We start from the raw sequence: 21,427 nt of genomic DNA on the forward strand, positions 1-21,427 counted from the left end.
GGTTCTGTGGTGGAGTTGTAGAAAGGCAGAGGGAGGCAGGGGACTCACCGTGGGTTCTGCCGGAGAACGGAGCAGATGTGGCTGGACTGTGGGGCAGAAGGCGGAGCGGGGAGGCGGCTGCCGAGGCAGGGGGCTTCACGGTGGTGCTCAGGTTTCTGGTGGTTGGCTGCTGTGGCGGCAACGTGGAGAAAGAACAGAGATAGGGAGAATGGAGGGAGGGGTAGTCGGAGCTGGCAGAGAGCAGAGGGGATCAGGAAGGAGAAGAAGAAGAAGAAGCCGGACCCTTTTTTTTTATTTTTCTATTGCTTTTGTTCTCTTGGCCTCCGCCTCCTGCACGCAGCGCCCCCTGCCCTTATATAAAAATTTTTTTTGAAAATCCTAAAAAAAAACTTCCTTTTTTGATTTTATTTTTCTTTTTCTTTTTTTGTTTTTGCTTTTATTCTTATGGTAATAATGAAAATAGAAATAATAATAATAATAATTATTATAGTAATAATATAAGGATAATAATAATAATAACATCAATAAGGTAATAATAATAATAAATAATAATAATACTACTACTAATAGTAAATAATAATAATTATAGTAAAAATAAAAATAATAAAGATGCTATCAGTAAAATAATAATAATAATTATACTAATAAAAATAAAGTAACAATACTAATATTAAAAGTAAAAATTAATAATAATAATAATAATAATAATGATAACATTACTAATAAAAATGAAGATAATAAAAATAATAATAACCAAAATAAGATACTAATGCTAATAATAATAATAATAATAATAATAATAATAAGGTAAAATAAATAAATAAAAGTAATAGTAATAATAATCCAAAATAATTATAGTAAATTAATAATAATAATAATAATAAATAATAAAAATAATTATAAGAAAGTAATAATAAAATAATGATAATAAAAATACTAATAATAATAAAATAATAAAAGGGAACCCCTTGTTCTATTTGGCTAGGGCAAAAATAGGGTGTCTACAGCCACCACTAGAGAATGGTGTAATCGAACCATCGACAAGAGCAACCTTGGAGTGTAAAGTTGTGGGTTTTATGGACTGAAATAAATTAGGATCACTTGTCACATATGAGGAGGCACCAAAGTCAATAACCCATAGTGAGGAGGATGAGGCAAGAAGCTTGGTTGTGCCTGAATGGGCCATAGTAGCACTAGATGTGGAAGATTGGTATCCAAAAAATCCAGCTCACCTAAAATGCTCATCTTTTTCACCCTATAATTCCCAACAGCTTCAACATTTCACTTTCTCAACCTTTTTAAGACAATTCAACTTTTTCATGAATTAAAACCTTTAACCCCATGTCTTTTCAACCATTGGATAAAATGATTGATGGTCAGGCCACATTTTAAAATAAAAAGGAGTAGTTCCCACTTAACCTTTCTTGACTCTTAACAAAATAGGGAAATGATCTAACATAGGTCTAACATACCTTGAGAAAGATCAAGAAATTTATCCTCCCACTCGCTGCAAAACAAAAACCTATCTAGGCAACTAGCCACCTCCCTTTCTCCACCTATTAACGAAGAGAATAAAGCATTATCCTTTGATTATATCCCTTAAACTACACTTCCTAATAAAACTATCAAAATGCTGCATACTTGAAGTAATCCTACCCCCTTCTGTATTTTTGAAGCTTCGAGATTTTAGTTGAAATTGAAATTTAAGACCTTGCCCGAGCATGATTAAATACCTTTGATCACCAGAAATTTTTATTATGAATATATAGGAGGGCAGATCCAAAGTTGTACTCAAGTCTCTAGAAACTACGGCCTCATTCTTTTCCCCTTTCTTCTTCTTTTCTTCTCTTCCTATCTTCTCTTCTTCTCTTATCCATCTCTAACTTTACAACATGGTATCAGAGCATTAATCACCTCTAAATCTGATTTATCACAATTGTTTCCTTAGATACTCTATTTTTCATTTTTTCTCTTATCTTCTCCTAATTAATTCTCAAATTTGATTTTATGGTTGGTTTAAAGGCACTCCTTTTTCATTGTGGTTTGGCTTTGGAGCATCCTTGATACGATGTTGTCTGTTTGTGGTGCTTTGCCATTGTGAAACAGTTATGCTTTGTTTTGGGTATACAACTTGTGCTGTTTTGTTGTTCTAGCTGGTGTAGGCATGATGAAGCTATTTTAATTTGATAATTCATGATTGCTTCCTTTCTTGCAATCTTGTTTCAGTTGTTGGTGGTTCTGATTGGTGTTCAATGACTTTGCACCTTCTTCCAGTTGCTGCCAGCAACAGTTCATGTAGCAGCTGTGCTATCTTGTAGTTTATTAAGTGCCTGTTCTTCTTGTCTGTGCTGCCTGATTTTCCATAGTTGCTGTGTTCTTCATTTCCGACATTGGTGTGCGCTGATTGTAGTTTGCATCGATAATCATTTTTTACCTACAAGACAAAGACCAAGTTAAACATATGAAAAGGTAAAATATAAAAAGGAAGAAAAGATCAGCCAAGGCGGTCGACTGGCCTTGAAAAAATTTAAAAATTTGAGTTGCTTACTTGTGATTGGCTAGGGAAATGGGGCATGCCGTGTGTCCCATTGATGCCACACGTCAAGCAACGACATTGATAGTTGATGGTTAGTAGTTAATGGAAGTTATTTTCATATTTTGAATTTAAAAGGGGTTTTCCCTCCCTTCCATTGGAGTTCTATAAAAGAACCTCCTTAGGAAGAGAATTGGGTATGTCCAAGTGGGGGCAAGGAGAAATTTTTCAAGTGAGATAAGCGGGTTTGCATAGAGATTTGTTGGAAAGAAAATAGAAAGGAATTCATTGCTTATTGGTTTGCTTAGAGCATTTGGGGAGTTTTTTGAGAGAGAGGGGTCCTCCACTTGACCTATAGAGTGAAAATTTTCATCCAGGTCAGTGCCTATCCCTTCTCCTTTTAAAATTTCATTCATTTCCATAGATGTTAAAATGCATGATGTTTGAAGATTCTTCCATGTTTGTAATTAGATTTGTTGTGTCCTTGATATCATTTGATATTAATAATTGAATATGAGTAGTGCTAGGATGTTTCATTTCCAATTTCGTAAGTAAAAGCATGATAAAACGTTAAAAAATCACATCTATAGTGGTTTTTGTCCTATACGCAGTCGACTGGCCCATTCAGGCGGTCGACCAGCCCCCTGTCTTTTGAAAAAGTAGTCTTTGGGCTATTAGGCGGTCGACCGCCCCTCTGCAAGTGGTTGACCACCGAATCCCAAGAGTGCATTTTTTGCACTTTTCTCACGATTTCTTCTGGGATTCTTTGTGTTTTTTAGTCTTTACACTCGTTCAAGTGCAGATGGTCGAGTTTGCTTGCTGTTTAGATGAAGGTTTTTGTGGTTTTTCCATATATAAACCATCTTTTTCACTTCAAAAGAAAATTCACTCAAATGCTTTCAAAATTTTCAAGTTTTACTCAGTTTTTCAAACTTTCTTGGAATCATACATCCATGATGCGGCTTTTGGATGTTCTCCAAGTTTTTAAATATGATTTCAAGGTAGGTTTGTGGTTCTCCCACCAAAAATCCACATAGGTTTTTCAAGTTTTTACAATGAAAAATTATTTTTTCAAAGTAATCACCCATGAAGTGAATTGAGGGTGGAAAAAGGATTTCTTCATATTTAAACTTGGTTTCAATCTTGGTTTTATAGAGGATTCGTTGAAAAATCAGTTTTCTAGTTTTAGAATAATTGATTTTTCAATAAGGTTTCAAGTATTTTTAAAGAGTTTTCAAGTGATTTCAAAGGATTTCTTTCATCAAAAATATTTTCTAAACCCTTTTGTTTTTGAAGTGTTTTTGGAGCTAGAAGTGGCTTGATTCCTATAATGGAAGATATGTAGGCAATCTACTTTAGTAGATTCAGCCACAACCAAAAAACTTCTATGTTTTCTTTATTTCTTTCATTTTTTCTTTGTTTGTTTTGTTTTGTTTGAGGATTTGTTATGACATCAAGTATTGGGATTCCCATGGGGCTTATGCCTTTGTATGAATTTCATGAAAGCCTATTCAAATGAAGAAAAGGAGTGAGAATCTCGAAATTTGTAGCAAATGGGGAAAAAAAAAAAAAAAAAATCAACAAAGGCCAGTCGCCTGCTCTCTACAAGTGGTCAGCAGCGTAATGCTGCAAGCCTTATTTTGGGCTATTTTTCTCCCTTTTCTTCAAAATTCTCATTTATAAGTGGAACACAGACACAATCACATAGTGTAAGTGCTGCAACAGTTTTTAGAATGGGTGCTTTAGGATGTTAGGTCTTTAAATCTCAAATTCAAGGGATTTAAAAGTCTACCTTTCCCTATTCACAAGGGTGCTCCCAAATCGGATCTTTTGAAATAGATATGTTTTCCTTTATTTTACCTTTTGAAAAATAAAATAAAGTGGCAACTTCGTTTTAAATAAAATAAGGAAGATAACCTAAGGATGGTTATGTTTCTTTGATTTATACAAATAACCAAATGTTGGCAATCTAAAATGGGTTTTCAAAATTTGATGTCGATAGCTTTGGTGACTCTGCTGAGGACATTTTAGAGTCGGGCTGCCTCTTATGTATGTTTGTGTATGTGGGTCTTATGATAAGTGTGTTGCATGTGTTTCTTCCTCTATGTTATGTATTTGTATTGTGTTTGTGAAATGATATGCCATGATATGAGTACCTTGCCATGTTCATGCATTTTTTGTGTTTTAATAAGTGCTTTATTCACACACCTCTCTACACCACAGGAATCCTATACTAAGACTCCTTACCTTGTAGGATGGGAAGGAAGAAGCAGTGAGGTCGTTCGTGGGGCTTTCTCCTCTGTATAGGCCTTATGGAAATTCTTTCACTCGGTTTGTTCTCTTTGAAGACAATCTGGGAACCTTTAGAGTTTGTGATATGTAGAGCCTACTCATGCACTAGATAGTTTTGTCCTATACTTTAGGAGAAAGCTTTTATCTAGTGTTTGGAGATGAGCAAATGTTAAAGACACAAAGGGCTATAGACATGATCCCTAGGGGCATGCTAACATGTCATGTCATTGCATCTTGCCTTACTCGTTGTAGAATTAAATTGCATGGGCATACAATATGTTGGTGAGACCAATAAATATAATAGAAGAGGCTTACCTTTCGGGAAAAAAGAATATGCCATAGAAAGGTGTTGACTTTGGTGTGATCCCAAGAAGAGGGGGGGGGAGGGGTGAATTGGGTTTTAAAAACTTTTCGGCTAATTAAGCATTTACGCCGATTCACCACATATTATATCTTATTCAATGTACATGCGTGTATGTAAAATAATTTTAATAATGAAAGTAAACATGCACGTGTGCAGTATATCTTTTATAAATCAAATGTGTGTATGCAAATAATTATGACATTAAATGACCATTCATACACATGTTGAAATTAAAGTACAGGAATTAAATAAGATAGAGTGAGAGTGACACACAGATTTGTTATCGAGCTTCGGTTAAACCAGCCTACGTCCCCGCCTTGGGCACACTTCCCAAGGATTACACTATCATTGCTCACTTAAATGGGTGGAGCAAAAGCCGTTTACATCCTCTCCTTACGGGATGAGAAAAGCCCCAACTCAATTACCAGGCTGAGCCCAATTGGTCTCCCTTACGGGGCGGAGACACCTTAGTTCAATTTCCAGGATAAACCGAATCGGTCTCACTTACAGGGCTGACTCCCCAGTTCAATTCCGGGTTGAACCCAACCGATACATTAAAAAATATTTTTGTACATAATAATGCTTCTGAAAATACAAGCAAAGATGTACACGTTTAAGCTCTACAATGCACTCTCTTATGATATGCAATAATGCTCAGTGGAGAAAGGGTTTCAAAAATAATTTTTGTAATCTTTGAATATAATATGTATGATGAAGACCTCAAAGATTTAAACCCTAAATCAAATATTTCTCTGAAAATATTTGCAATAAGAAATAGGTGAGCTTAGGGTTTTACTTTCAAAAACTTTGCACACTCAAAACAAAATACAAGCATTTAAAACTTTATGTGCAAATCAAAGCAAGGATATATTTCTCCAACAAAATATTTACCATGGAAATATGTGGAGAAATCCCAAAGATTTACTCTCAAAAATGTTTCTCAAACATGCAAGCAAGAGAGAGTAAAACTCTTGAATGAAATGAATGCCCAAATAAAAATACTCTCTTGTAACAAATGATTTCCTGGAAAAAAATGAAAGAGAGTTTGGTGAGTATAAAAAAATGACCCCAAAATGATTTTTGCAATAAAAAGGTTGTTTGGGGGAACCTTGATTAAGAAAAAATTTGTGAGAATTTTAATGCTAATCAAAGTTACTAATCAAAGAAAATGAAGGGGTATATATAGGTTTTCAACAAATTATGACTGTTGGGGACATTGGAGGAATTTTAGAAAAAGTTAAACCATGTTTAATTGAAAATTACCCCCTAATTACCACGATAAAAATGCGCCAACCCGAGAGGTTTGGTCGAACGGCGGATAGGTTCGGTCGCCCGAGCACTCACACAAATTCAAAGCTACTTTTTGGGTTCGGTTGACTGTGGACATTCTCGGTCGGCTGAGCCAGACGATTTTCCAATCGTTCGTGCTTTCGGTCGCCCGGTGAGTGGTTTGGTCTGCCGAACCTTGAAGTTCGGTCGATTGTGCTTATTTTGAACTATTAATTCGATCGGCTGAGTCCGGTGGAAAAATATGAAATTAATGTTCAGTCGACCGGGAAAGATACGTTCAAAGACATTCGGTCGCCCAAGGCATAGTCAACATATTGACTTCAGCCCTGTTCGGTCGACCAGCCCCTTGAAGAATCAAGGTTATGCCTCCCTTTGACCCTAAAGATATTCCAAAAATCCTTGTTTAATTTTAACCTTTTAGAAAAGATTTTTGGTGCTATGGTTGGGTCCCTATGGTCAGCCTAAGGTCGTTTTGAGCTTTAAACATATCATTTAGATGTATGCATTATTATAGACCAAAGATATAGAAACTAAATGCAAATACAACTGAAATAAATAAATGAATTCTTTCTTCTTTGCTCTTCTACTTGGAATTCGCCTAAAAGGCATAATCTTTAAGTCCATTAGGCTTTCATTTTCTCGTATCTTATGTCCGTGCTAAAATGCAAACCTGTTGACACACTAACATAGTTGAACATAAGTAATTGCATGAGTTCTAGCTTCAAATTAGAAAGGAGTTCAAATTGCCAAGCCAAAGGCCCAAAAGCATCAACATAGTGGCTTAATGCAAGGTTATCTACAACTTGCCAAGAACAGGGCAGCCTGCCAACCACCAGCAAGTAGCATAAGCAAAATATTGAGCCCTGAGGAACACAAAGAAGAATAAGAAGAAAAACTAAAGAAGACGAAGAAGAAGTGAAAAACAAGAAGAAGACTTGCTAGTTTCAAGCAGCTTGACGAATAACAAAGATTGGCGATGACAACTTAATGGCTCGAAGCCTCCTACTTGTTTGATAGCTCTGGCGAAGGCTCTTTGGTTGGGGGAAGGTTTGAAGACTCAAAGAAAAAGGTCGTGTTGGTTCAAAGGCTTGAACCTCGAAGACGAAGAGCTTTTGCGAAGGCTTTCTTGTGGTGAAGGCTCGAAGACTTGCAGGCTTGAAGATGAAGGTGTTTCGTGCTGGTTCGGAGGCTCCAACCTCAAAGACGAAGGGCTCCTACGGCGGTTCTCTTGTTGGTGAAGGCTCTAAAGACTCAAAGACTTGAAGACGAAGCTTGGACTGCTGGTTTCGTGTTGGTTTGAAGGCTCGAAGATGAACCCTGGACGCCTGGACCTACTGGTTTGAGTTGAAGCCTCCAGATAAAGCTAGGGCTAGGGCTAGGGCTAATTCGAGTTTGGCTATGTTTTCTTTCTTAAAAGGTTGAAAAAAAAAATGAAGTTAAGAGGTCAAATATCTAAGTTGCGATTCATTGTGCATGGAGCCTTAGTGCACCTCACTGCGTGTCACGGGCTAAGCTTGTTCAGGGCATTATGCTTGCCTATGACCGCTTATCTCGTGTGTTTGGGATGGGTTTCCATCATGTAAATACTAGGGTAGGGTTATTTTCTAGTATTTATTTCATTGTAAGCCAAATAAGGCAGTATGACTCCTCGGTCACTTTGATGTTTCCTAGTGCTAGAGTGAGAATGGCCTAGAAAGCTCTTTAGGGGAGAGTGAGTGTTCATCAATCATTGTAAAACTCACTAGCAATTGTCAACGTGCTTAACCTACTTGCCTCCCTCGCTAAGTACAACATGTCAACGGAGGATTTGTTAATGAATTACGTTTGCTTCAATATTTACTGCTTGGTTGCCACGGCTTTCATGAATTGATTATTATTTCCGCTGCTATCTGATTGAATGTTAATGAAAGTGCTTCGTGGATGAATGTTGGTAAACAAAAGGCTGGCTAGTTAAGTAAGAGTGCTTTAGCTAGTGCCGCACGGCCCTTCACAACGGTGTGAAAAAGGCGGACCGTGACATTTGGTATCAGAGCCCAAGTCGGTGACACTTGGTGAGAGCCCAAGGTTGAGTTGCTACGTGAATTCGATTGCCTTCGTTGTTGGGTTTGGAAAGCTTTGGTAAGTGACCATGGCACCAAACAATGCTGAGAGGATCAGCGTGCTGGAAGCACAGGTTGAAGAGTCAACCAACACTATGGCCGCGGAGGTGGCCCAGATGAGAGAACTTGTTGATGAAGTGAGGGGATCACAAAAACATCAAGCAGGTTTGATAGGCGACATGTCAGAGGACTTTTGCCACATTGTGGAAACTTTGCAAGCCCGGATGGCAGATCTGGATGCAAAGGTAAATGTGATGGTTCTTGCTATGGGGAACTCCAACACTCCGGGAGTTAGCAAAACCAAGGTGCCAGAACCCAGGACGTATGGGGGTGCCCGAGATGCCAAGGAGTTAGAGAACTTCTTGTTTGATGTGGAGCAGTACTTTCGCGTTGTGAGGATGGCCTCAGAACAGGCAAAGGTGGATACTGCGACCATGTACTTGGTTGGTGATGCCAAACTGTGGTGGCGTACCAAGTACAGAGAAATTGAGAATGGAACTTGTGTGATTGATAGTTGGGCAGACTTGAGGAGAGAGCTCAAGGCCCAATTCTTTCCTGAGAACGTTGAGTATAATGCAAGGAGAAAACTGAGAGATCTCAAGCATACGGGGTCAATCAGTGACTATGTGAAACAATTTTCTGCTTTAATGTTGGATATTCGGGATATGTCGGAGAAGGACAAGTTGTTCTATTTTCTTGAGGGGATGAAACCGTGGGCAAGAACTGAACTTCATAGGCAAAGGGTTCAAGACTTGTCAACTGCACAAGCGGCTGCAGAGCGCTTGACAGACTACGCTGGTGATGAGACCTCTTCGTCCAAACGGTTTGGCGGAGAGGGAAACGGTGGAAAGTCTTTCAAGAATGGCAAACCCAAGAGTGGGGGAGCCGACCCTAATTCATCAACCTCACAGGAAGCTTCGTCGTCTCGAGGGTTCAACACACCCAATGGAAAGGGGAAGAGTAAAATTGAGTGTTTCTTGTGTCGAGGTCCTCATAGAGTTTTTGAGTGCCCTCACAAAGCATTACTTAATGCCTTACAGGCTTCTATTGCAGAACAGGCAGTGGAAGACGATGGGGAAGAGGATGATGCCCCGAGGGTGGGTTCAGTGCGGTTAGTGAACGCATTGGAAAAGCAGGCCAAAATACCGAAAGTTACACGAGCAAAAGGGTTAATGTTTGTGGACTTGAGGATAAATGGGAAGAGTACTCGCGCTATGGTGGATACGGGAGCTACTCATAATTTTGTTTCGCAGTTGGAAGCAGGAAGACTCAACTTATCCTTAGAGAAGGATACAGGACGCGTGAAAGCAGTTAACTCTGTAGCCTAGCCTACTCTGGGAGTAGCCAAGCAAGTGGTTGTAAAGCTTGGACAGTGGGAAGGTCATGCGAATTTCACAGCAGTGCCATTGGATGACTATCCAGTCATTCTAGGAACGGAGTTCCTAATGGGGACGAGGGCAGTGCTGATGCCTTCGGCTGGTTCCCTGTGTCTGATGGGAGATCACTCGTGCATGGTGCAAGTCGTTGCAACGAAAGGGGACAAAGGGAAGTCCCTTTCAGCCATACAACTCAATGAAGGATTGGGTCAGGGTGAGCAGACACGTCTAGCCACGGTGGTGGTAGACAAAGAAGTAGGCCAAGAGCTGGAGCCTACGACCATCCAAGCGGTGTTGGATGAGGATAAGGAGGTGTTGCCGGATAAGCTGCCTCAAAATTTGCCTTCACGACGGACTGTGGAGCAAGAGATCAAGTTGTTATCAGGAGTGAAACCACCTGCTAAAGGGCCATGTTGGATTGTGCCTAGAGAGATAGTAGAGTTGGGGAAACAGCTTGATGAAGTGGAAGCGGGATGTGTTCGCCCTTCCAAAACACCGTTGGGAGTATCGGTGTTGTTTCAGAGGAAACATGAAGAGCATCTACGGAAGGTGTTCGACAGGCTGAAGGGAAACAGTCTGAATTTGAAGAAGGAGAATTTCTCTTTCGCTCGGCGGAGCAACAAATTCCTTGGTCAAGTCGTTGAACAAGGTCGTATTTGGAGGGGTATGGAGAAGGTAAGGATGAATCAAGAACGGAAGATCCCCACGACAGTGAAGGAGTTGCGTTCCTTTCTTGGCCTTACTAGTTTCTACAGGAAGTTCGTTAAGGGGTATTCGCGGAGAATGACTCCAATGACAGGACTACTGGGGAGGTATTATTGGCCGCACACGCGGGATGATGTGGTTGATTATACCAAAACTTGTCTCACTTGCCAACAAGACAAAGGGGAGCGGAAGAAGTATGGTACTTTCATGGCCGCACCAAAGTACTGTTCGGCAGAGGGGACGACACAATTGTTCCATGTGACTGTTGTGAAACATTGGGGTGTTCCCCAAGTTATTATTTGTGACCAAGATTTAATGTTCACTGACAACTTCTTAACAGGGTTTTTCAGGATATTCAGGTCACATCTTGACATCTCTTCGAGTTATCATCGACAGATAGACGAACAGATGAAGAGATTCAGAGAGCTACTAGATGAGTACTTGTGCCATTGTGTCAACGACAACCAGAAGAATGGCGTGCAACTACTTGATGTGGCTCCATTCTGTGGCAACGCCCAAAGGCGCTCAACAACCAACAAGAGCCCTTTTGAGCTTGATACAGGCCAGCTGCCGCTGTTACCTCACACAGTGGGCGAGCCGTACAGACGAAAGAGTCCCAGGGCGTACATCTTCACCAGTGAAGGGAGAAAGAATGCAGAGTTTGCCCAAGCCTATTTGGAGAAAGCCTCTAAGCAGATGATGAAGTGGGCAGATCAGGAGAGGAGACCGCAATTTCATGTCAACCGCTTCAAGCCATTCAACGCCAACACTAAAGGCCTAAGAAGAAGTCAGTCAAATAGCGCAGATTTGAAGACAGTGCCACCTGACAGACATGATGTTGAAGAGATCCTTGCAGACAGAAAGTTCATATCCTCAAGGAAGAAGCGGCAGAAGTTCCTAGTGGAGTGGAAATGCCTTAATGACAAAGAAATCAGCTGGATTTCTGCGGAAGATATTCAACTGTTCGTGGACAAATTTGAAGTGTACCTACCGCCAAAAGTCTACGAGGACGTCGACCGCATAAGTGGGGGAGAATGTCACGGGCTAAGCTTGTTCAGGGCATTATGCTTGCCTATGACCGCTTATCTCGTGTGTTTGGGATGGGTTTCCATCATGTAAATACTAGTGTAGGGTTATTTTCTAGTATTTATTTCATTGTAAGCCAAATAAGGCAGTATGACTCCTCGGTCACTTTGATGTTTCCTAGTGCTAGAGTGAGAATGGCCTAGAAAGCTCTTTAGGGGAGGGTGAGTGTTCATCAATCATTGTAAAACTCACTAGCAATTGTCAACGTGCTTAGCCTACTTGCCTCCCTCGCTAAGTACAACATGTCAACGGAGGATTTGTTAATGAATTACGTTTGCTTCAATATTTACTGCTTGGTTGCCACGGCTTTCATGAATTGATTATTATTTCCGCTGCTATCTGATTGAATGTTAATGAAAGTGCTTCGTGGATGAATGTTGGTAAACAAAAGGCTGGCTAGTTAAGCAAGAGTGCTTTAGCTAGCGCCGCACAGCCCTTCACAACGGTGTGAAAAAGGCGGACCGTGACACTGCGCCTCGCACCTAGGCATGCCTCAGTTGCGCTTTCGACTACTATGTTTCAAAGAACACTACTGGACAAGATGAACCTCTAGGTGAAGAAACAAGATGTAGTCCAAATATTGGGGTGTTGGAATTTCTTATTAGAGGATGATAAAAGGAAATTCACTATGACATTTGGGCGCATCATGGATGTTCTTAGAGTGGATGTAGATTGGAAGGTCCTAGATGTCATAATCCAACATTGGGATCTATTGATGTTCGTTCAACTTGAACACGCGCAGCAGAAGCACACATTCGAATACGAATCAATTAGCAACACCAATGCAAACACTTGATAATGAAATATACTCAAGAAGCAATAAAAAACACAACTAGAATGTACAAGATATGCGTGGTTTGGCAATAGCCTACGTCTACGGGCGTAGCACTTCGGTTTTCACTATGAACAATTTCAAAGCTACAATCTTTAGGTTACAATATTGTTTAAGTATGAACCCAATGCGTATAGAAGTGTTCTAGTACCTAAACTACATCTGTAGCAACCCCTCGGAGGAAAATCCTCCAAATAAGCCCAATCTACAACCCCCTGATTTTAAATTACGTAATCTGCGCTGACGGTAACTGTTGACGGTTTAGCTAAATTGTCGACGGTTTGGTGCTGAGAAAAAAACCTCCTATGTACTGCCTGAAACCGTCGACGGTTGGCCCTCAGCCCTGCAAACTCCTCTCATGCAATTGTCCCTTGCTTCATGTAGCTTTCTCCAGTACATGTGATCCGCTCTGAATATGAGCCACATCCCCAACAGGATCCAATCTATCGATGCTTTACATTTGGACCAACCGATATGGTCCCTCTTATTGAAGAATATGAAGAGTTGCTACAAATTCCCAGGTTCGCTCTTGACAAGGTCTTCATATATGATCCTAATACCAATTTGGTCTGTGCACTAATGCGAGCCATAGGGGGAAAAGCAAAAGAGTTAGATGGGAAGACTCAAAAAAAAAGGTGAGATCGAGGATTGGTACAACAACAACAACAACAACAACAACAACAACAACAAAACCAAGCCTTAGTCCCACTAAGTGGGGTCGGCTATATGAATCCTTTTCCGCCAATTTATGCGATCATGGACCATTTCTTTTGATAGATTCAAGGATATTAATGCTTACTCACTATCTCCTCCCAATTTATTTTAGGTCTACCCCTACCCCTTCTACTGCCCCCCACAATAACTAAGTCACTCTTCCTCACAGGTGCACTATAAGGTCTACGTTGCAAGTGTCCATACCATCTGAGTCGTCCCTCCCTTATCTTATTTCTATAAGAGCTACACCTAACTTACCACGAAAATGTTCATTCCTTAATTTATCTTTCAATGTTATACCACTCATCCATCTAAGCATCCTCATCTTGGCAACTTTTACTTTTTGGATATTATGTTTCTTCGTCGCCCAACATTCTGATCCATATAGCATAGCTAGTCTTATAGCTATCCTATAAAACTTCCATTTCAATTTTAAGGGTATTCTATGATCACATAGAACACTTGAAGCACTTCTCCATTTTACCCAACCCGCTTTAACTCTATGCATTACATCATCTTCAATTTCTCCTTCAGCTTGCATATTGGGTTGAAATAAAGAAGCTCTTCAAGAACCATCTTGATGACCCGGATTTGAAGTTCAGACTCCAACTATTGGCCTTAGCAGTGTATGGACTTGCCCTCCTACCTTCAGCTGCACATATCATTGATCATGGAGCTGCTATGGTCTTTGCAGAGATTCAGCATAAGGGGCAAGCATTGGTTCTTGCCATCATTGATGAGACTTTGTCATCACTCAACTTTTTCAGGGAGAAAGGAAAGGGTGCTTTTCTATGCTGTACTTAGCTCTTGTATGTGTGGTTCCTTGATCATGTTGCTCCTCATCTATTCAAAAGTGCCTTCATGGGAGGAAGGAACCCATTGCTAGATTGTGCAATTAGACAGGAAAATGTATAGATGTAGTAGCTGCCCTTGAGAGTTTGGAAGGGAAGATGGTTCAATGGCTTGCAAAATGGATGCCCATACGGTCCATGCTTCTGCAATGTGGAGACATTCCTTGGATCCCATTATTCGGAGCTAGGGGGTGCATTAGCTATGCACCCACCTTACTTCTACATCAGTTCAGCCATTTTCAGTTCATACATCGGACTATGGGACTTCACCAATTTCATTGTCCATATCGGCATAGTATAACTATTCCCTCCATTGAGCAGACTAAAAGGGCTTGGCTAAATCCTAGGATCTTGGAGAAATAAGGAACCACCTTCCGTACCTCATTTGGTTATCCTACTTGGCAGCTGTGTAGAGGCACATGCTATAAGGGTCCGACGTGCTCAAGGATTGGATAGACGTATGCCTTGCCCCAATGAGTTGGAGGATTACTGTGAGTAGTTCTGGGCTGGGCAGCAGCATTATCACTAGGAATGGAAAGGAAAGGCGACCCGGTTGAAGGAATCAAAGAGGAGGATGACTGATATATCGAGGAAGGAAGCTAAAGTACAGAAGCTCTATAAGCTCGAGTCTTTGAGTTAGATATCATAGTTGATGGTTTGTAGAAAGATTGGAAGATAGCTGTGGGAAAGAAGATGAGATACAAGGCAGCTAAGGGGAAGCTTCAAGTCGAGGTGAATAAGTTATAACCGATGCAAATTAGGAGTTAAAGGGACAAAAGACTGAGTGGGAAGTAGAAAAGATTGAATTAGTAAAGAAGACATCAAAGATAGAAGACTCAAAAAGACAAATTCGCTGACTTCTAGCTTTGAGCCAAGTCTTAGAAAACAAGCTATGGGAAGCTAACACATACATACATGGACAACGACAGGAGATGGTAGCTTAGCAGATACACGTGCAGAAGCTGGAATGGGTCATCATGCATAAGGAGTAACTATCACAGTTTTTGGCATATGAGGAGTTGTCTTGGGGCAAGCTCCAAATCATTAGTCCAATTTATAATGCCATAAAGGAGAGGCTCCTTGCCTTAGACCCCATCCTTCAGTAAGTCAGCAAATTAGCTCAAGAGCTATGACTTGTGGTCAAAGATGCAGTGGATAGGATGATTCAGACTAGGACCTCAGATGCATATGATGTATTGACTCACATGTTAGCCTATTTCAAAAAGGCTAGTGATGTTTGTCAGGTGGAGAGGGCAAAATCTCTCCCCTACAATGAATAAATGTTGTACTTGAATTTCTAATTAAATAAAATGACATTTGCGTCTCACCAAAGCAAGGATCCACTTGACATGTTGTGTCTATTATGCAATTCAATTTTATGTGTTGTGTGCCTTATGTTATATTTTCTTTCTTTGCATATGTCTTAATTTATGTCATATGTTCAACAATGTCAATCAAAATTCAACGAAGGAAGAAAAATGATCAAACAACTTGTGACCCAATCATTACAAGAGCTCGATCACAAAACATGGAGATACTAGAATTTAGCCAACATTAAGAGTTTTAGATGGACAAAAGAATTGAGGCTTTGGGAAATTCGGTAGTGGACCTAGTCCAGCTCATCAAGGAAAAGTCACCCCTTGTTGATGAAACTCAACATGTAGCCGCACAACCAATTCCACAACAGCCAATATTCATTAACATAATCATATAAGGAACCTACATTGAACTAGCTAATTCAACTAAGACAAAGGAAGAAGAGAGCAAATAACAAGGAGACAAAGACTGCCCGACATATATTGATTAGCAATTGAGATCAAACCAAGGAATACAAGATAGGGGAGTAGGTGAGTTTGAAGATCTTTGTCTCTTCACGGATGTTGTACTTCCAGAGAAGTTCAACGTTCCAGACTTTGACAAGTATAATGGCACGGGTTGTTCCAAGATACATTTACAGGTGTATGCGAGGAAAATGGAACCACATGCAAAGAACCAAAAGTTACTCATGCACGTCTTCCATGAAAGCTTGACTGGACCTACATTGAGGTGGTACACTATGTTGGGTATAAGTAAAGTTCAGAAATGGAGGGATTTAGTTGACTTTTTTCTGAAACAAGACTGATTCAATGTTGATGTTGTGATAGACCAAATGAGTTTGTAGAATATGGAGAAGAAAAGTTTTGAAACCTTCAAAGACACACAGAGATGGAGAGGCTGTAGCACAAGTGAATCCACGATTACCTTTGTAGGGACACTGAAGGGAATGTATTATGATAAGTTAATCCTACAAAGCTTATCCAACTTCTTAACAATAGTGACAATTGGTGAGAGAATTGAAAGTGGTCTGAAATTAGGAAAGTTAACTGATCCTGCACTGAAATGGATGAGCAAGTCATTGTAAAGAAGGCATTCATCAAGAAAGAGAAGGAAGTGGAAGTTAGTCTGGTATCTCAAGGAAAGGCATAGAATCAAACTATCCAAACTGTTTGCACCTATGCAACTTAGCCCATCATCGGTCAACCAGCCAACATTGCAAAGCCATCAAACCTTAATCCTAACCAAAATAATTCCAATCCTCGACCCAGAAGAGAATTTACAACACTTGCAATACCCTTGGTCAATTTGTACGAACAATTGGTATCCTAAGGAATGATTGTTTTTGTACCCATGAAATCGGGGTAGAACATGAGGTTCCATAATCCAAATGTTTCATGTGAGTATCGCATGAATGCACCTCGGCATGGCACAAATGCCTACCTAGCTCCCAAACATAGAGTACACGATCTTATTGATGCCTATATTCTAAATTTCTAACTCATTGGAGATGCTGCTAATCCTAACATTATAACCAATCCATTGCCAGATCATGGATGTTCTTCCATTAATGCCTTGGAAGTCTGTGAACTCGAAAATCCTACACCATCTGTAACCATTACCTACACTAGTGTATATCTAATAAAATGTACCGTCTCCAACTAGTGTGGAATCCATCACCATCAAACAACCCATACCATTTCCATGTTCCTCAAACTAAGCTGTGCTGTGGAAATATGAAGCAAAGGTAACAAGTTTAGATGTGGAAGCTAATATAGCTAATTTGTTAGCTGTGGGAGGCATGACCAAAAGCGGATGATGTTAAACACCAGAAGAGCTGGAATGGAGGGAAGGAAAAGATAAGGATGTTGAAGACAAAGAAAAGGAACTTGAGAAGGAAAAGACTAAAGAAGTCAGTGATGAGGAAGTGGTCAAGTTCTTACAACAACTCAAGATCAGTGACTACAATATAGTGGAACAATTGAACAAGACTCCAGCCAAAATCTTCATACTCATTTTGATCATATCTTTTGAAAGTCACAGAAATACATTGATAAAGGTTTTAAATGAAGCTCATGTGCCTCAAAATATACCCTTTGAACAAGTTGAGGACTTGGTTAACTCCATATTAACGGTTAACAATATAGTATATAGTGATGATGAAATAATAGTAAAAGGAAGAGGTCATGTGAGTCCTTTATATATTGTAATAGAACATGGTTAGATAATCATACAGAAAGTGCTAGTTGATAATGGTTCAGCATTGAATGTGTGTCCATGCTCTACACTGTTAAAATTGGGAATTGATAAGTCAACAATGAAGAGCAGCAATCTAATGGTCAGAGCCTTTGATGGGCCCATGAGAGAGATAGTAGGAGAAATTGATTTCAATATTGAAATTGGACCTTGTACCTTTGAAGTAGCATTTCAAGTACTAGAGATCACACCTTCATTTAATATGTTGGGAAGGTCGTGGATCCATACAACTGGGATAGTCCCTTCATCTCTTTATCAGAAATTAAATTTTTTTTTAGAAAACCACTTGATTATAGTGAAAGGTGGAGAGAGCATTAAGATGGTTAAACCTGGGATAGTACTATATATTGGAACCGAAACAGATTGTCTTTTCAACATGGCTGAAATTACATCTCCAAAGACTGAAGGAGATCATGAATTGGCACCTAAACCTAAATTCGAAAAAGTTAACATGATGACTATGAGACAAATGATGAAGCAAGAATAAAAACTTGGAAAAGGATTAGGAAAACATCTATAAGGCATAATAGAATCAATTACATTGAAGAGCCACCAGGATACATTTGGATTAGGTATCCAGCTAGCCAGAAAGAACCAGACAAAAGCGTACTTTTGATGCAAAAAAGAAGACTGACCAAAATTAAAGGGAGAAATCCCAATGAGCCCAGACTAGTCATCCTACACATCCATTATACATTTTCAAAGCCATCATGCATGATGCACCATGGATTGGAGATGATTCTTGAGGAAGAGATTGAGCTAGCAGAGTTGTTTCAAGATCAGCTATCCATCAACATGGTTGATCGAGTGCATCAGTGCTGCTTGATAATTGGACCTCTGAGGTTCTACCAATGTATGCATAATTCATTGAACAAAACTTTTTTTTGGTTTGACCTGTGGCCATAGATAGATAATTCATTAACCTACTTATCTTTCTTACTTGATCTTTTAATAGTTCCTTTTATCCCCGCAGAATACCCATCTTGAACCTTGAGAACATAGTTGATTGCAATGAAAATGCCTTGTCAAACATTAGTGAAGGGGATGAGGAGTTGGGACCATTAGAAGAGCTTATAAGATTGTTGGAGCATGAAGAAAAGAAGATTAAGCCACACACAGATGGAATAGAAGTGGTGAATTTGGGAATAAAGAAAGGTTCGGAAGAAGTAAAAATTGGTACCCTGATGAGTCCACAAGACAAGTAGTGATTTGCCCCATGAATACAAGGACATGAAATATTCATGGTTATTAAAATCGCGATCCGGATCGTAGGATCGTATGATTCCACGATCCAAATTCACCCAAACGATCAAAGTCGCAACAAAAATCGAAATCAAGTAGAATCATGATAGAATTGTAAAAGAATCGGTAGAATTGTAGAATCGGAATTATAGAATCGTAAGTAGAATCGTACAAATCCTACTTTGTTACCTTGATTGGGATTTTTTTCCCCTTTTAGGCTTCAATAATGTGGTCCAATACATGTTTTTATTCACCCAAAGGCCCCAGAAGGTTTTTGTTTGGTCCAAATTCTTCTAAAACTAGGGCAAAATGGCTCCCGACCTCCCATCAATGAACTGATTTAGTAGAATCTGCACTTGACTTCTCTGGAGTTCGACACCTCAGTCCTCTACTCATTGAAATTTAGCAACCCAGCACCTGAATTACTCTCCTTTTGGACAACTAGAGAATCACCATTTGGTGACTAGTGTTTGATCAGCAGCAACTAGCATTCTTACTGTTTGATCAACAGTTCTTTGGTGTTCAACCAAAGTTCGTGGGGTTCGAGAAGAATTTAGTCCTTAGTCCTCAACCCTCTTCCTTCTTTGGTGTTCGACAAGAACACGTCAGTCCTCTTCAACACAGAGTTCTTGTTTGATTAGCAACAACTTAGAAAAGAGCCAAGCTAGCAAGCTCAACAGAGCTATAGAGGTATGCTTTGAAACAGATTTGCTTCTTGAAAAGACTCAATATTGAGCACTGTTTTTGTCCTTCTTCTCCTTTTCTTGCTCTTCTTCTTTTTCTTCATTTTATTGTTTGAACTTTTCATTGTATTTTCAACTTCTTATACTTGCTAAGTTACTAACCAAGTTTTTAGTCTTAAGGTGTGATAAAGTTCCACATATATAAGTTTTTAATATTTATTTTACATTGAAAGTAGAATCTTACGAATCTCGATCTGATTCTACGATTCGATCCTGCAGACCCCTCCAACGATCCCACTTAGAATCATGATTCTAACAACCTTGGACATATTTGCTTGGTATTACCAAGATATGCCAAGTTTGGATATCGATATGGTAACTTATCAGATACTGGTATGACCAAATTGTAAGCATGTGAAAAAAAAGTTCAGAAGAATGCGTCCAAAATGACAAGTGAAAATCAAAGAAGAGGTTAAGAAACAATTTGAAGGTTTCTTAGAAGTATGCACCTATTTGGAATGGGTAGCTAACATTGTTCTAGTTCTTGAAAATAATGGAAAAGTATGAATCTGTGTTGATTATCGGGATTTGAACAAAGCTGACCCAAAGGATGATTTTCCTTTACCCCACATTGACATGTTGGTGGATAATATAGGTGGACATAATTTATTTTTAATCGTGGATGGTTTCTCTAGATATAATCAAGTCAAAATGGTAGAAAAGGATAAAGCAAAAACTACATTCATTACTTAATGGAGCAAATTATGTTATAAAGTAATGCCTTTTGGGTTAAAGAATGTTGGTGCTACATATTAGAGAGTCATGGTTACGCTATTCTATGACATTATGTGCAAGGAAGTTGAAGTTTATGTAGATGACATGATTGCAAAGTCAAAGACCAACGAAGAACACCAGCAAGTGCTGAAAAAGTTATTTGAAAAATTAAGAAAGTACAAGCTGAAGTTAAATTTGGCTAACTGCACTTCTGGAGCAACTCTCAGAAAGCTACTGGGATTTGTAGTAAGTCAAAGGAAGGAAAATCCAGCTAAGGTCTCAACCATAGAGAAGTTGGAGCCTCCATCCTCTAGAAAGCAAGTATGAGGATTTCTAGAAAGACTAAACTACATTGCTTAGTTTATAGCTTAGTTAATAGCTAGTTGTGAACCAAACTTCAAGTTATTAAAGAAGGATAATCCTTGTATTTGAAATGAATAATGCCAACAAATATTGACAAAATCAAAGAATATTTAAAAAATCCACCAGTGTTGATGCCACTAGTACCTGGGAAACCGTTGATCCTCTATTTGACTCTCTCAGAGGAATCCATGGGATGCATGCTGTACCATTTGACTCTATTGATCTCTCGGATGAATCCATTGAAATATATCTTTAAAAAGGCAGCATTGTTATGAAGAATAGCTCGGTGGAGCATGCTACTGTCTAAGTATAACATTGTTTACAAATCAGAAAAGGCGAACAGGGGACAAGTGGTAGCTGACCATTTAGCCAACTATGCAATAGAAGAAGAGGGGATGTCTAATATGAGTTTCCCTGATAAAGATGTCTTAGCTGTGGAAGAAATAGAGAACAGATGGAAGATGTACTTTGACAGAGTAGCAAACACTTATGGATGTGGAGTGGGGGGCAATGTTGGTATCACCTCAAGGGGAACAATTTCCTATTGCAACAAAGCTAACTTTTCCTTATACTAACAATGTTATCGAATATGAGACTTGCATAACTAGATTGAAAGCTGCACAAGAAATGGGAATTTGAGATCTTGAAGTACA

General features: G+C 39.4%; 1 protein-coding gene across 2 annotated transcripts in view; it reads left to right on the plus strand.

Annotated features, from left to right (window-relative positions):
- Positions 1–21,427, plus strand: part of LOC131165940 (uncharacterized) — a 69,274-nt gene that overhangs the window by 35,550 nt on the left and 12,297 nt on the right. For both annotated transcript variants that reach the window (XM_058124120.1, XM_058124121.1), the window contains exon 3: positions 4,788–4,864. In XM_058124120.1, coding sequence (XP_057980103.1) covers positions 4,788–4,864 — 77 coding nt within the window. The remainder of the gene's footprint in view (positions 1–4,787; positions 4,865–21,427) is intronic.

Source organism: Malania oleifera, chromosome 10 (assembly GCF_029873635.1).
Source record: "Malania oleifera isolate guangnan ecotype guangnan chromosome 10, ASM2987363v1, whole genome shotgun sequence".
In the NCBI taxonomy this organism is placed as follows: Eukaryota; Viridiplantae; Streptophyta; class Magnoliopsida; order Santalales; family Ximeniaceae; genus Malania; species Malania oleifera.